A 17,206-nucleotide genomic window follows, 5' to 3' on the forward strand; every position below is an offset into this window, starting at 1 on the left:
TGGTAGGAGACATGCTGGTTTCCATCTCTGGCCTGTCTTTGTGAAACTTGGACAGGCCTTGCCTCTGCGAGCCTCAGAGCCTCAGTTTCTTCATAGGAACTAGCAGTACATGCAGGCCTTCACAGATCCTGAAGGCAAGTGGAGATGAGAGAGATACTGGAGAGCCTGACAGCCCTGCTCTCAAATTCTAGCTTCGTGCTCCCTCACCATATGTTACAGAGCAATGACCATAACTCTCTATGCTCTGCTCACCTGCGGTGCAGGCCTCTCAGTAAGAAAATCAATACACAGAAAACCTTAGACAGGGCGGTTATTATCTTCTTGCCCCCCCACCCCCCGGTCCTTTCTGACTGTGTCCTTCCTCCAGCTCCACCTTGAACGAAGTCAACACCTCCTCGACCATCTCCTGCGACAGCCCCCTGGATCTCCAAGAAGAACCACAGGCAGAGCCTGAGGCAGAGCTGGAGCAGCCACAGGGGTCAGACTGCCAGGGACCTCTGGCAGAAACAGAGGACAGCTTCCTGTAGGGACTGGCCCTATCCCACCGGGCCTGAAACTCCCATTTGCCTCCCAGCACCCAACCCTCCTGGCCTGGCCTGGCTTGGCCTGGTCTCCCAGCTGCTGCACCTGCCACCAGCTGTCCCCTTGAAGAAGGCTCCTGGCGTGTGGCACTCAAGGCCCAGGGACCAATTTAGCTTAGGAGGCGAGAGGACTGTGGGGACTGAGCCTCTGCTTCTGGAAAGCCATGAGACTCTGAGCCAATGCTCCTCCAGGGGACTCAATTTCCCCAGATATAAGAGGAAGAGTTGGGCTTGGCTACTGGACAGGTATGGAGCCTAGATTCCTGGGTGCTGTGTTCACTTCCTCCTGTGTAGCCAGCTGCTCCTCAGCTGGATCACTCCACTTTGATCTTCCCAAGAACTGGGCAAGGACCTGGTGCCTGGCTCCCAGCCAAACAGAGGCCAGTCTTGGACAAGCTCATTTCATTAGAACCCACTTCCCCTGGTGCCAGTCTTAACTTTCCCAGGCCCGAGCTGGTCTGGGGCCAGCCATGCTCCAAGAACACTGTTAGGGGAGAAAGCAGGGCTGAGGACAGGATGCTCTGGCCTGCAGCCCTCAGGACACACCTGGCCACAAGAGGTACCTACGCCTTTCATCTTCATCACTCTCCATTGACCTGCCCACCAGAGGCCCATAGTCCATGCCTTGATATGCTAAGTGCCTCCCTGAAGTGTGCATCACTAGGAGCCCTGACTCTGCACTGGACCTGTTATGAGACCTTGGAGGACTCCCTTGTTCTCTCTGGGTACCAGTTTTCTTTCCCCTTTGAAAAATGAGCAAACTGGACTCATTGAGTCTGTGTGCCCTGTCAATACTACAATGTTAGAGTGTTCCGGGGCTTGGACTTAACGCACACAGAGTGGGGTCAAGTCCCTAAGCCACATTTCCGACTAGACTCTGGGAAGATTCCATATACACACCACATCTGGGGATTCAGGAACTGATCCTCTTCTTCAGGTCCCCAAGTGCAACTGCTCAGACCTTGACCTGGCATAACAGTCAGTGTCCTAGGAAAACCCCCTACAGCTGTCTTGAGGACACAGAAGGACCACGAGACCCTTTTCATATCATGATAAAATCTGGAGCCAGCAAGAGTGGCAAAGAAGGCAAGCCAGGTCACCTCAGGCCACAGTCACCAGGAGTGTGGACATGACGGAAACATGATGGAGAGTGAAGGCACCTGTGTCCCGTGTAGGACAAGAAACTTGAGGTGGGCATGAGCATGAGGCATAGAGCCATGGGGATCACCATCTCGACTGGACACTGTCCCTGTCCTCAGGCAGCACCGCACAGGAATGTTTTTGTCACTGCCCAAGTCTGGCAGTGGCTCTTCACCAACCAATGAACATTGGAGGAGACTGGGGAGTGAGAAGTGGACTGGAATAAGGGAGAAGAAGCCAGCCCCCCGGGAACCCTGCCATGCTGGCTTGCTGCCTGGCAGCCCCCTGCCTGGGGCAGCAGAGGTTGCTGGAGGATGGGGAGAGCTGCACACAACGGTACCAAAGATGTAATCACCTAGGTTTACAAGTACTCATAGGACTCACGATAACCCTCTTAGACACCGGAAGTGCTATTTTATATGCTGTTAAGTTTTCCTGTCTGTACGTTTTTTAAAGGGAAAAATTAATATTAAACTTGGTGCTTCTCACTAAAAGGCGGACCCATCCCTTAGGTTTGGGTCTGTGTGTCCAGGAATGCGGAGACAATTTGTCCTGGACAGGTCCATCCCTTCAGCTCCAACTCTCACTTATGTTTTTTTGTTTGTTGTTTGTGTGTTTGTTTGTTTTTAAAGTGACTTTCATTTCCTCCCATCCTGGGAAGTGGTTGGGTGACTACCTAGGCCTTGTGCTTGGGTTTCCAGGTGTGAAGCGAGGCTTTTCTTACTGTGGTATCTGGGGGGGGGGAGAGCATGGGCTTACAGAGATGGTCCGAGCCCACCCCCACTGATCCCCGCCTTGCCATGTGCTCTGGCTTTGGCCGCTAAGCTGAGTCACCCTCCTTGCCCCACTTCTTGCTGCCCACAGCCAGACTCGAGTTGGGGTAGCTTGTGGAGAGGCGCCCACCAGACTCTGAATCCTACATCCTTGAGAGTCGCCACTGGGATCCAGGTAGGAGCAGGGCAGACTGAATGCCCAAGAGGGCCAGAGAGCAGGAGAAAGAGAGGAGGGAGAAAGGGAGGTGAGAGGAGGCACAGGACAGTGTGAGCGACTGGAGCAACGGGAGGGGAGGAACCATGCTGTGGCCTAGGACAGAGGGATGCAGGCCCAGGCAGCTTCAGCATCGCAGAGATTGTGGGGCCAGCGTGAGACAAGTATCCTGATACAGGCTTCTCTGCTGATCCCAGCCTGGAGCACACTGGTCTGTGGGACACTGACAGCAACCCAGAGCCATGGGCACCAGAACTTCTGGGACGGGTCATGGGGAAAGCGTTCCTACTCAGGCGGGGTCGCTTGAGATGGAAGCAGGTTTTGGCCTGAGGTCTGACATGCCACCCCTTGCTGTATGTCTTTGGGCCTGCCCTTGCTCTGTGTGAGCTGAGGGGAGCACATCTCTGGAGGTTTGTAAAGGACATCTTGTTTTGGAGCTTCAGGCGCTGTCCCCCAGTGTGAGTAAGAGTGTAGTTATGGGGTAGCCCTGGCTCGCAGGCAAGCTGCTGACTCAGAGGCAGCTGAGACATAGCAGGGAAAGCCACCTGACTAGAGAACCTAGCTACACACTGCTGCCTCTCAGGAGACCTGGCTTTAGAGGACACCCTAAAACTGGTGACACCCTTCTCTTCTGGCTGTGGCAGGCACGGAATGAAGAAATATCCCAATCTGCCCACAAAGAACAAAATTCACATTCCAGACAAGACTTTCTATGTCTGAGATTGCCTTTACCCTGGTCTTGGAGGACAGGAGTCCCGGCTCCCCATTTCAGCATGCTTCTTAAGGACTTTGGGTGTATGACACCCCTCAGACCTCAGTTTCTCCATGGTGAATGGAACTGTCAAGACAACCAAGAGAAAAGCATGCTAGAGCCTTGGCTGCCATACCAACAGTTGGTATGCCAAGGCTGACTGGCTGTAGCATGTACATTGTCTTCTTACCCCATCTCCATCCAGGTGAGGCAAGTATTCCAAGCGGCTTTCCCAGTGTGGTCACTGTGCCAGACTGACCAGGAAGTGTGGTCTAGGTGCTTTCCACATCAGCTTAAGCGGATAAGGAAACAGCTGGGAACCCAATTCTTATCTCCTGAATCCAGGCCTTTTGGGATCTGTTTCTCCTAAAATAATGGGTTAAAAGTGCTGGGTAGAAGGGGAAGCTTAGTGACACATAGTGTCACCAGTGTCCAAGGAGCTACCCAGCTAAACACAGTGCAGGGAGTACCCACCAGAGCCCCAGGGCCTCTATGCAGAAGGGACTCTTGACTCCCATAGAACAACAGTTTCAGGACAAGTCAAAGTGCAACAAAATCAGGGAGTTTGTTGAGGAGGCCAAAGACCTTGAAGAGAGGCACGTGGGCACCAAAAGAACACACACAGGCCTCAGCAGCAGCTATGCAGTTGCACTGTTTAAGGTAGGTGACCCATAACTAAGGCTGAGGGAGAAGCAAAATATCTTGGCCTATTCACAGTGTTACTGGAAACGTTTTTATATTGGTGGATGAAATCACAGGATGATTCATAAGGCTACTTCCTCAGGCATGCACTCAAGGAAGAACTTCAGGTAAGACAAAAACGTAGATAATTTACCCCCCCCTCAGAGACAGGTTTCTCTGTTTAACAGTCCTGGCTGTCCTGGAACTCATTTTGTAGATCAAGCTGGCCTTGAACTCACAGAGATCCACCTGCTTCTGCTGAGATTAAAGATGTTCATCACGAGGCCTGGCTTAAAAAAATTAAAAAAAAAAGATTTATGTGTACAGTATATGCCTACTATTTGCATGCTATACTCACAGAGGCCAGAAGATGGCATCAGATATTACCCCCTCCCCCAATAACTGGAGTAATGGACCACCTTGAGCTGTTCTATGGATGCTGGGAAAGTCTCTCTCTCTCTCTCTCTCTCTCTCTCTCTCTCTCTCTCTCTCTCTCTCTCTCACACACACACACACACACACACACACACACACACACAGGAGTGACCTGACTGGTGCAACAAGGGAATGAAGAAAACACAGACACATAGAAGGAAGAACTAGCTGGGATTTGGTCTAAGCTGATTTCGTTAGGAGCAGCCTCTGTAGGGAACTGTCTTCAGGTGGTCAACATCCATAGAAGAATGGTGGACATTTTCTGCACACATGGTCAATGTCCACACTAGACCTGGGGAAACTAGAGGAAGGCTTTGCCGGGTCTGAAGCTGTTGGGTCTTTGACATGGCTGTGCCCATGTCAACAACATGCATTCATTCACTCAGGCCTTCACATATCCAGGCCCTTCTCTGCTCTCACAATTTACATTTTCATTTTATGTGTTACGGGTGTTTGCATGTGCATGCAGTGCCTACAGAGGTCAGAAGAGGGCGTTAGGTCCCCTAGAACTGAAGTTACAGATGGTCTTGGGTTGCCACCATGTGGGTGCTGGGACCTGGACTCAGGTCTTTGGCAGGAGCAGCTAATGCTCTTAACCACTCGCTCCAGCCCTGCAGATGGAAACTTAAAAATTAAAGTAGTTTTGCTTTATACAGGTTCCACCAAGAGATTAAAACGTGTGTTTTTATCCCAAGCATGCTTTGCCAGCTGTGTTTATAGCCTTGTTTGCAGTATTCTTAGGAAGGAACTATAGTTCTGCATATGGTTTCTGTGCAGGGAAGTTTCTAGTCTGTATGTAGAAACTCCTGACGCAGGCTGCATGAGGTCAAGTGGGGGTGGGGGGTGACTTTTCCTTGTGTGTGCCTGGCTCTTTTTCCATGTTTTTGTCCGATCTCATTGGGGTTGGGTAAAAAGAGTGAAAAGTATTTGGAGACCAGCTTGAATGTCTGAGGACTATCTGGGCCCCAGCTTCTCTGTCTCACCACACAGGAAAAATAAGTGTGCTGGAATTTTCCTCCCAGACAAATGAGCCACTTGGACCATTCAGTTCTTCCATAGTTCACTCTCAGCCAGAGGTCTCTTTTCTTGGAAAAAGAGGGAAGCACCCACTGAAGAACACTGTCACTGTGGGGCCCCTTCGTGCCCTGATAAGGTCTTCCCAGCCCCTATCAACACTGCTCCTCCGGATTAGGGCCCTTGTTTATCTGATTATTTTGTTTAGGTTTGCATCAATTAATTCATTTTGTGAAAGTGTTTTAAGTTTATAATTATTAAAGGACTTACACCCCCGAATTGATCCCTCATGTGTGTTTTCATGGTTTAAACTCTGCCAACAGTTTAAATACTTACTCTCTCTGCTTAGTTACTCAGTGGATAGGAAATTATCTTATGGAAATTCTTTTTCCTCATTGCAAAGTATAGTTACATTTATCTAGGATTTTTCCTTCTTTGTATTTACAGTAACAGTTTTGCTTTGCATATAATGAAGCTATAATCATTTTTAAAGCTACCACGAACATTTTGTACCATTATGGTTTTTCCTTCCAGTACTTTAATACAGGGGAACCTACAGGCATAAATCCATCCATCCTGAGAGCTGCCTGTGATTTAAAGTATCCTCAAGTGCTTAGGTAGCTACTGATGAACACAACACGTACATTGTTTCCAACTTCCCATGATTTGAAAACTGCTCATGTTTACATATTTATGTATTTGTTTCCTTAGGCTATATCTCCAGCCATAATTACCAGTAAAAAGGATAACTATTTAAAAATATAAGAGAGGAGGCACACACCAACGATCCCAGAACTCAAAGTGGAGGCAGGAGGGCCATCATAGAAGACCATGTCTCTGTCTCCGTCTTTTTCTTTTTCTGTGTCTGTGTCTCTATGTCTGTCTGTCTCTTTCTGTCTGTCTCTCTGTGTCTGTTTCTCTGTCTGTCTGTCTCTGTCTCTCTCTCCCTCTCTCTGTCTCTGTCTGCCTGTCTCTCTCTCCCTATATCTCTGTCTCTGTCTGTCTCTGTCTCTGTCTGTATGTCTCCCAGGACCTGGGCTTTTGTGATAGGGTCTCATGTAGCTCAGGCTGACCTACAACTTTCAATGTAACTGAGAATGACCTTGAACTTCTGATCCTTCTGCCACAGGAAGTGCCACGCTCCACTGAAAGTCCCCTTTGAAGTACACAAGGTTAGAGCTAGAGGAATGGCTCTGTAGTTAAGAGTCCTTGTTGTTCTTACAGAGGACCCAGGTTTGGTCCCCAGCATCCACACGGCGGCTCACAACCATGCATCGTAACTCCAGGTCCAGGGGATCCAACACCCTCTTTTGGCTCCCTTGGAGCACTGTGCCCGATGTACATGTGCACAGAAACACATGCAGACAAAACATCCATACATTTAAAATGAAAAATAAAGGAACATTTTTAAAAGAAAAAGAATTACAATGCACAAAGTCATAGCGCCTTTAGGAAACTTAAGGTAAAAATCTGATGTGCATGGTGGCCTTTAGTCCCAGCATTTGGGAGGCAGAGTCAGGAGGATCTCTCTGAGTTTGAGGCCAGCCTGGTCTACAAATGGAGTTCTAGGACAGCCAGGGATGTTACACAGAGAAGACCTATCTCAAAAAAACCAGTAATATATATGTATGCATGTATGTATACATATATGCATATATGCAATATACATATATGCACACATACACATATATATGCATATATATATAAATTCTGATGTGAGAATGAGGAAAACATTACTGGATTCTGGCAAGATGCTGGCCTTACTGTCAAGTCTGGGAGCTGTCAGGTTCACTGTAAACAGCCATTTGCCAGAAGGGAAAAGAGAGCAGATCTCACTGACCATGTCCCCAGGGCCCCTGGCCAGGCCGGACAGGACCATGATGCATCTGATGCTCCTCAGGTTTGACCTCCCTGCCAGGTTTGGGGCACCCTACTTCGCACTTCAAAGCTCTGGGGACTTCACAGTCCCCCTATGGACTGCGGAGGGAGCCAAGGAAAGAAGCTCAGATGAAGTGGAACCTTAGAGCCTGGGTGGGTGGCCCAACACCCTTGTCATTGCCTTCCTGACTCAGGCCAGATCCTGAGGATGCCTCGAGGAGCGTGTGTGTGTGTGTGTGTGTGTGTGTGTGTGTGTGTGTGTGTGTGTGTGTGAACAGCTGGGTGCTTTAGAGCATGGTAGGGATCCCCCTGCTCTGAGCAGGGACTTCGGGGTATGGCAGTTAGAAACCGTCTTCCAGCATCATTTCCCTGTCTTGTGTCTGACGACATGCAGGTCTGTACCTTCCTCTGTGCCCTCCTCAGGGCCTGTCGTTTTCCCAGCAGTCCCTTGCTCCCCTTGCTAACTTCTCTGGCTGTGGTCGTATCTCCACAGACTCTGGAGGGGCGGGGGTTGTGAACAGTCACTGCAAGACATTAGAGAAGTCACACAAAGAGGAGTAACAAAGCTTGTGAAAGTTTATCAAAGTGCTGCCCCCTCCTCAGAGGCACGAGGGAGTTCCTGGGGCTGTGCTTCTCTGCTTCCTTGTTATCTACCTGTGGAAACACCTGCTCTCTTCCCTCAGATACCTTCAGTGGCTCCTCACAGCCCAACCCAGTTGGCATGTGGTGTCCAAGGCCCACCCAGGCCATGAACCTACCCCTGCTATTGCCTCTCCCGCCTCCGTTCTTCAATGTCTATCTTCGCTATGCGAGACACACACTTGCTGACCTCTGCATGTGGCCTACCACCTAGCATTCCCAGCCCTCTATGGTAAAGGGTCATGTTGCCTAAGTCCTAAGGCATCATAGGTCGCCTCTTCCGCAGGCTTTCCTGTTTCCTGCTTGTGACTGTCTTGGTGTTCAGTGCAGATCTCTCGAGGACTGTTTTTGTTTTGGTGGTGGTGGTTCGGTTTGGGTTTTGTTTTAGTTTTTGTTTGTTTGTTTGTTTTCAGTGATTTTGACTTCTGGTGTCCTTTGCACTCTTACTACCAAGCTTCTGTTGGGGTTTTTCTCTTTGCTAGAACATTCCATGCTCCTGCTCACTCCCAACAACCACTCAGTTTTGATTAAGCCTTCCTCCAGTCGCTTTCTGGTACTCTCAGGATCTTCTGCAACACACCCACACCTGCATTCCAGCTCCCCGATAGGCTGTGAGTTTTAGAAGGCAGAGACCAAATGAGCTCGGTCAAGAGACGGGCACCAAGAGTGCCCCATTTTGTAGTCTCAGAGCTCTCCCTCTCCCTGCGTCCATGCAATGTTGGAGTCACCCTTTTGGTCTCCAGATCTTTATTTAGCTAAGGCGCCTCTGACTCCAGCTGTGTCTACACACATAGAGAGTCCAGCCATCTTCTCCCCATTTGGTTCTTGGAATCTCCAGACTCCATGGCAGGGACTCTAGTATTACTTGTCTATTTTTAGATGCTCTGTGATACCAAGCTATTGTCTTAACTGCCTCTCCTAGCCACTTTCTCTTCCATCTCCCAGGCTAGTGAAGGCTCCATATGCAGGGGCCAGTGCTGAGTCCTGGGCTTCCCCAAGCCCGAAACAAGGCCTAACATATATTCATCAAGTGAATTGGTTACTGAAAACGAGGAAGCCTTGTTCTACTTGGCTTGTTCACCCTTGATGCATTTACTTGTGCCTTTGGTGGGTGCTGAGTTCTCCTCTGCCAGGCATGGCCAAATTCGAAAGCTGTAAGGGTCACAGGTCTGACCAGGGAGCTCCTGCTGGGAAGATGTGTGTCACCTTCAGTGTGTGACACCTTCAGTGTGTGTCAGTAACCTCCCTCCTAACTGTGCTCACGCTGGATAAGAATGCTGTGAAGCCGAAGGGCCTTGGGAGAGTCAAAGATGGACACAGAGCTGGCAGAGGGAGAGAGAGGGGTACTCACAGTCAGAGCAGAGGTAGGAGGAAGGTACGGTGGCACACGAAGGAAGGGGCTGGAAGGGCAGTGCTCAGTGCTGCGGGGGGGGGGTGTGGAGAGGAGGAGGCCATTCGGCAGGGGTAGAGAATAAAGGTGCTCATACAGCCCTTTCTGACAGACTTGGAAGGTGGGTGGGTTATTCCGTCACTCCCCAATGGAACCCACTTAACTCATCCCCAGAGGCAGGTGTGCTCAGCCCTCTCTGGCCTGGAGCTGATACAGAACTGGCTACCAAGCCACCATGGTTTTGGGTGGCATCTAGAGGTTGGAGCCAAACAGAGAGACAAAGGCTGGTCTCTCACGTGCGCAGAAGCACAATGTGACCCGTTCACTCACGGCGGGATTTTCCCAATCCTTGGACTTAGATGTGAACTCGTCTCCAACTTTCTCTGCTGTTACCTTTGAATTCATGTTCCCACATTGCTCTTGGAGCACACACCTCTAGAGACCTCTGGGCCATTGAGAGCCATCACCTACATGATTAACCCTGAGAGCCTAGCTGGGTCAGAAGGCTTTGTGCATGAACCTCACCTTCCTCTTCCTCCCACCTCCTCCAGTTCGTCCTACTCTAAGATAGTCCTCTGAAACAGAGAGCTCCATTCCCCCTCAAGGCCAGCTCCAACATTGCTGCTCTGGGAACCTTCATAGGATTTCCTGTCTCTGTCACAGCCACACCAGCTGGCCCCCACACATGCCAGGCCCAAGAAGTGATCGTGGCACTGATGAGCCAGCATATTACTGGAGCTGTGACGCAGGGTGAGGAGATCCTTTTCCAGGAGGGTAGCCAATGGGTCTGAGGACACAGACACCAGGGCCGCCTTTCCAACACTGCAGGGCCGTCTCAGGGCAGGAAACAGGATTTGTAGGGATCCACAGGATAGCAGCAGGACAGGTGGGTGCTCAGGGGCGGTAGTATATCCTCAGCAAGGAACTGCAGGCTAACAGCTTTCCAGCAGCAGAAGTCAAATAGGAGAAATTACCAGCTAAACTCACCTAGACAGCCAGAACAGCAACCCCTTACCTGGGCCTCAGACCCAGTTCTGTCCCCCAAGTCTTTCCAACCCCAGATAAGGCACTTGCCCTCCCTTATCTTTCCTTCCCTTATCTATACAGTGGAGATAATATGCAGAACACTGATTCCCTGTGATCCCAGCCTGCATGGGGCAAAATGAAAGTGAGAGTGTTTTCATAAACTATGCAAACTCAGCATGAAAAGATGGGAGGACTGGTCACAGACAGAGAAAGTTCTGTGTGCCTAATACCCTCAAAAGACACGAAAAGGGACGTGGCAGGCTGCTAGAGAACGCTTTCAACATTTGTGGCAGTAGGGTTAACAGTACAGCTTGCAAATTGTCCCAACAAATTAATAAAAGACAAAAAGAAAAGTGGACAAAAGATATCTACAGAAGGATGGATGGATGATAAACACATGGAAAACAAGTGACTACTTCATCACAAATTCAGGAAGAGAATATTAAAACATTAGTAAATTAATGCTCGTGTCTAGGAGATTGATGTGTGTGTGTGTGTGTGTGTGTGTGTGTGTGTATGTGTGTGCATGAGTGTGTATAGTGCTAGGGATGGAACCTAGGATCTCACATGTACTAGGCAAACTCTCTAACACTGATCAGCACCCCCAGCCCTGGGAAAAAATGTAAAGAGCAGTAATATTCAGTGTCAGCAGGAACACGGTGATGCTGGTTTTCCCACAGGGCTGTGGAAGTGTACAAGCATACTGCCTCTTTCAGAGAACAGCATTTCCACATTTCAAGTATCGACACTGACCAGACATCACTTTTCTAGAAAAGGGTCCAGCTCAAATGATTGCATTTGTGTGGTTGGTTATTTTGACTCTTTGGCTCTTTTTATTCTTTGGACTCTTCCCTCTATTGGAGGGCCCACCACTCAGCTCCCAAATAAATCGCACAGGGAGGCTTATTATTTCTTATGAATGCCTGGCCTTAGCTTGGCTTGTTTCAAACCAGTTTTTCTTACCTTAAGTTATCCTGTCTATCTTTTGCCTCTGGACTATTATCTTTTCTGTTTCTATATACCTTTCTTTACTTTTTACTCCATGGCTGGCTGTGTAGCTGGGTGGCTGGTCCCTTCTTTTCCTGATCCTTGATCCTTTCTTTCCAGATTTCTCCCCCATCTATTCTCTCTGCTTGCCAGCCCTACCTATCCATTTTCCTACCTTGCTATTGGCTATTCAACTCTTTATTAGAACAATCAGGTGTTTTAGACACACAAAGTAACACAGTGTCACAGGGTTAAACAGATGTAACATAAAAGAATGCAACACACCTTTGCATCACTAAAACAAATGTTTCACAGCATAAATAAAGGTAACACATCTTAAAATAATATCCTACAATGCATTTGTGCCGGAAGGTTCACATGCTCACTGTGGTATTGTTTACAATACAAAAAATCCAGAAGGAATAGAAGTGCCCTTTGGCTAAAAGACTGGGGAGAGATCTCAAATGCAGCAATGTAAAGACACTAAAATATCCTGGGAGTGTGGTGGCCTGTTTCCAAAATTCCAGCATGCTGGAGGCTAAGGCAGAATGATCATGGGTTTAACCAGCCTGACTATCTAGCAAGACCCCGTCTCAAGGAATAAAACCCAAACCAAGGCAATAAGAACAACAAGGTATTTTGTATTTTGGCAAATGCAGAAAGTTTTACTTCTGTACATGGTTGTCCAGCTGTGACAAATCAAGGCAAGAGGGTCCTGCTGAGATTTTATTCCTAACACAAAGGGGTCCTGTGCACGATTCACAGATTCAAAGTGTGGCAATTGGTAAACAGAATACAATTCCGAGCACATACTTTGATTTCAAGCACTGCCAGTTGACACTTGCTAGACTTGACACAAGCTAGAATAATTTTCAAAGAGGGAACCTCAGTGGAGAAAATTTCCCTGCGAGATTGCTCTGTGGTGTTCTTTTTTTTTTTTTTTTTTTTTTTAATGAATAATCAGTGTGGGAAAGCCAGCTCACTGTGGGTGCTGCCACCCTGGGCTGGGGGTCTTGAGGGCTGTAAGGAAGCAGGCTGAGGAAGCCATGGGGAACAAGTCAGTAAGCAGCACCCCTCCATGGCCTCTGCATCTCCAGGTTCCTGCCTTGAGCTTCTTCCCTGACTGCCAATGTAAGCAAAATAAAAAACCCTTTCCTCCTCAAGTTGTTTTGTCACAACAATAGCAGCCTAAGACACTGGCCCTGGAGAAATTTGAATTTCTGTCTCGCATATTTTCTACAATCATTTTCTAAATGACACTTTGTCTTGATTTAACAATTTGATAGAAAAGACAGTACATTTCCTCCACACAATGACATGGAAAGATTTCTAAGATGCGTTGTGTGAGGGTCTGGTTCTGGATTCCATCACGCTGACCTCCCTCTGGTCCTCCTTTTCTCCCTGTCTCCTTCTGTATCGGCTGTGTTTTAGCTTAGCCTCACTATTGGCTTACAGCATCGACAGTTTTCAGTGGTTATCCTAGGTTTAACAAGCATACGGCTTTTGTTCAGAAATGTCTACCTAAATAATATTGTGTTCAGTTAACACAGCACCAAAGCCACTCCCCAGCATCCTCCTTCCACCCTTTGTGACAATGTTGTCTGTCACCGTTTCCCTTTCGCCTGTGCATAAATGCACAACACCATCATTGCTATTTTTGCTCTAACCAGACACAGTGGCCTTTGGACCAAATGTAGACTGCTTCCTGTTTTTTTGTTTTTGAAGACACTGGGCAGTTACTCTCAATGGTGTACACATCGTCTGTGCCACGCATGGGCCACAGTGGACACTATGGTGAAGTAGCTGCTACAAGGTTCAGATGCCCAGGAGACCTAAAATGCTCCAAAGTTTGCTTACAAAAATTATGTTTTCAGCAGTTAAATCATAGCTGCGCTTTTAGCTACTTTTACTTCAACACCCCCTCCCCCGGCAATTGAAAATGCCACTGCCACGTGTGCTTATTTGCTTGGCAATAACCACAGTCAGTTCTGTTCACTTTGCTCTTAAGAGGCCTGTAGGTCTGGCATCTCCACGTGGTTCCAAGGCCTCGTTTGCTCCTTACAGCAACTCGGTGGCCAATGCCTATAAAGCAGTCCCATCCCATTTCTTCCTTCAGTCCCTGGCAACCCCTAGCTGGCTGGCTGTCCCTATGGACTTGTTATTCTGGGTGTTTCAGATAAATGGGGTTATGTAGTACACTGAATTTTGTGCCTGGCTTCTTTTAACCAGTTCTATATTGAAATATTTCAATATTTACTCATCATCCTTTTTAAGTTATTTATTGAGAGAGAATGAGAGAGAGAGAGAGAGAGAGAAGAAGGGAGAGAGAGAGAGAGAGAGAGAGAGAGAGAGAGAGAGAGAGAGAGGACATTTGAATGTGCAGGGATCTCTCCTTCCACCATGTGGGTCCTGGGGATACAATTCATGTTGTCAGACTTTGGGGAAAGTGCCTTTACCAGGTGAGCCATCTTGCCAGCCTGGGAGCCATTCATCTTGAACTATTGGTACTCCATTCCTTTTGTAGCTGAGCGATATTCCACACACAGCTGTACCACATTCTGTGATGTAACTGTTACCTGATTTCACCTTTTGGCTATTGGATATAGTGCTGAGTTGAACATCCATGTGTAAGCATTGGTTTGAGTTCCTTTTCTCAGTTCTGTTGATTATACCTGAGGGTACAATTGCTGAGTATATTGTTAGTCAAGGAACAGAACCAATGGGATAAATTCATATTCTATATGTGTGATTTACTAATAGGTGTGGGTATTATTTAATGGTTTATTAAATAAGCTTATGCTAAAATAGTAACAACAACTGAATCACTCCTGAGAGCTGAGAGCCCTGGTCGCTCAGGCCCCGAGGCGGAGAGCCTCAGCAGTCACAACAGTTTCTCAGTAACTGTCTCTTACTACAGATGTGGACAACCTGGTAGCTTCGCAGTCCACAAGGCTGGCTCTTCAGCTGTCCCAATTGGGTGCCTAGAAGGTTCCCGGGGAACTGCTGGTCCTTAGTCCACAACGAAAGCCTGGATTCACTGGTTCTGACAACATTGAAGAACTCGGCGCAGAGCAACACAGTAACCAACTTGACAGTGAGGGAGAAGGGAAGAGGGAGGAAAAGGCAGGTAAACTTGCTTCTGCCATGCTTCTTTATCTGAACTGCCACCAGAAGGTGCCACCAGGCCGTTGGGACAGTGCTTCTGGTAAGGCTGTCTACTTTGGTGATTCTTATTTGGGGCAAGTTGGCACTAAAACCAACCATAATACTTGATCATATGGTGTTATGCCCAGTTCTTGGGACCCCAAAAAAGTCCACCACCAAGGAGGTGACTCACCAAATGTAAAACCAAAGGATTCTTTATTTGCAAGTTTCAGTGAGGGTTCCATTCGCTCGGGAACAAGTGGAATACGACTTGCAGCTAAGAGGGGTTTTAAAGGGGAAGACGTGAGGCTGGAAGCCCCAAGATCACAAGTTTCAGTGGTTACACAAAGTAAAGCAATAGCCATCTGTTTAAGTAAGATACAGTTGAGCAGAATATGACAGTTTGTTAATTATCTCCTGGGCCAGGGATTTTTATGACCATGAGTTGATGGCTATCTGGTTTCCTTTAGGACAGAGGAATGTTGACACAGCTGGGTGTGTGTTAACTGGACTTTGGCCTCTGATCACATCCTCAGTTCTTTGTTAGCCTCTCCTTTGTGAGGGAGCTTAGAAATTTTCTTTCTCCAGCATGGGCTTTGTAGTGTAAGTTTTTAGACTTTTATTAATTTTTCCTATTTCAATGGTAATTCTGTTGATACTACTTGATACTACTTCCTCTTTTTTTCTTTCTTTTTCTTTTTTTTTTTTTTTTCTTTTTTTTTTTTTTTTTTTTTTTTGGTTTTTGAGACAGGGTCTCTCTGTGCAGCCGTGGCTGTCCCTGCTCTTGCTTTGTAGACCAGGCTGGCCTCAAACTCAGAGATCTACCTGCTCCTGCCTCCCAACTGCTGGGATTAAAGTCATGTACCACCCTGCCTGTCTTCTGTTGCTAAATTTTTGAGGAACTAGCAAATTAATTTCCATAGAAGCCACACCATATTGTTTCCACTGGTAATGTGTGGAAGGTCTGGTTTGTCTGTAACAGCATCAGTACTTCTGGGTGATTTGTTTGTTTTGTTTTGTTTTTTGAGACAAGGTTTTACCATGTAGCCGGGCTGATCTGGATCTCATAGAGACCTGTCTGCCTCCACCTACCTAGTGTTGTAAAGGTGTGTGCCACTGTACACCAACACTTTCTGAATTTTTTTTTAAATGATGACCAATGTAGTAAATGTGACACATCATCTCATGTGGTTTTGGCCTGTACTTCCTTAGTGACTTATGTGACTGAGTGTCTTTCCATGTGAAGTGTTGGCGGTTTGTGTATATTCTCTAGAGAAATGTCTTAGTATTTTGGGGTTTTCCCCCATTTAAAAGTTGATTTGTTTGTCCTTTTGTTACTGAGCTGGAGATTACAGCTTTCATTCATATACGTGTGTGTGTGTGTGTGTGTGTGTGTGTGTGTGTGTGTGTGTCCGTCCATTCTGCACATAGCCATGTTTGGTATATTATTGGCAAGCATTTTCTCCTATTCTCCACATCACCTTTTCATTCTCTTGACACTGTCCTTTGGTGCCCAAATGTTCAGTTTTGACAAAGTTTATCTAGTTTTTCTTCCTTTGCCTGTATTTTGAGTGCTAGGGCTAAGAAGCCTTTTTTTTTTTTTTTTTTTTTAGTTAGTTAGTTAGGTGATAAACGTTGCCCCTGAACTTTATTCTTTTCTTTATATTTTACATATGAGTGCTTTGCATGTATGCCCACAGGCCAGAAGAGGGCATCAGATCTCACTATAGATGGTTGTGAGCCACCATGTCAATGCAGGGAATTGAACTCAGGACCTCTAGAAGAGCATCCAGTGCTCTTTATCATATCCCTTTGATTTGTTTCGTCTTTGGTTAGTTTTTGCATATGGGTGAAGCAAGGGTCTACATTTGTTATTTGAACCACAGATACCCAGTTTGTAGATCTGTTGAAAGTAGATCTGTTGAAAGAAACACTCTTTCCCCATTGAATGGCCATGCCCCTCTTGTAAGGGTTTTCATCTCATTTCCCGATTCTTCTATTGATCTGTGTCTACTCTTAGGCCAGTGCCATAGTGCGTTGATTCTATCAGGTTTGTAATAAGTTTTAAAAGTGAGACATGTGACTCTTCCAACTTAGTTCTTTTCAAAATACTTTAATTGCTTCATGTCCCTTAAAATTCTATGTGAATTTCACTCAGCCTTTCTATTTCAGCAAAAAACATGACTATTAGGCTTTGGGTGGAAACATCATTGATGCCCAGTTTGCCATCTTGACAATGATTATCTTCCAGTGAAATTTTTCATTAAGGTCTAAATGAGGCCCTTCAGGGGGCTGCATGAGTCAGTATGCAAATCTTGCCTTTCCTTAGTTACATTTATTCCCAACTGAAAAAAATTAGTTACACTTACTCTGTGTGTGTGTGTGTGTGTGTGTGTGTTAAAGGACAACTTGCAAGAGTCAGTTTCCTCTGTCCATTGTATAGGACTTGGAAATCAAACACAGGTATCAGGCTTGGTGGCAAGCAGATTTATCCAACGCCAGACAATCTCATCAGCTCCATTCGAAGTTAGTTTTTTGATGCTGTTATGAACC

General features: G+C 47.0%; 1 protein-coding gene across 2 annotated transcripts in view; it reads left to right on the forward strand.

The window, feature by feature from the left end:
- Pdgfrb (platelet derived growth factor receptor beta) overlaps positions 1-2,224 on the forward strand; it is a 37,141-nt gene extending 34,917 nt beyond the window's left edge. For both annotated transcript variants that reach the window (XM_051201146.1, XM_051201147.1), the window contains exon 23: positions 368-2,224. In XM_051201146.1, coding sequence (XP_051057103.1) covers positions 368-527 — 160 coding nt within the window. In that variant the 3' untranslated portion in view covers positions 528-2,224. The remainder of the gene's footprint in view (positions 1-367) is intronic.
- Positions 2,225-17,206: the final 14,982 nt, after the last annotated feature.

The sequence above is a fragment of the Phodopus roborovskii genome, unplaced genomic scaffold, assembly GCF_943737965.1.
Source record: "Phodopus roborovskii unplaced genomic scaffold, PHOROB, whole genome shotgun sequence".
Taxonomy (NCBI): domain Eukaryota; kingdom Metazoa; phylum Chordata; class Mammalia; order Rodentia; family Cricetidae; genus Phodopus; species Phodopus roborovskii.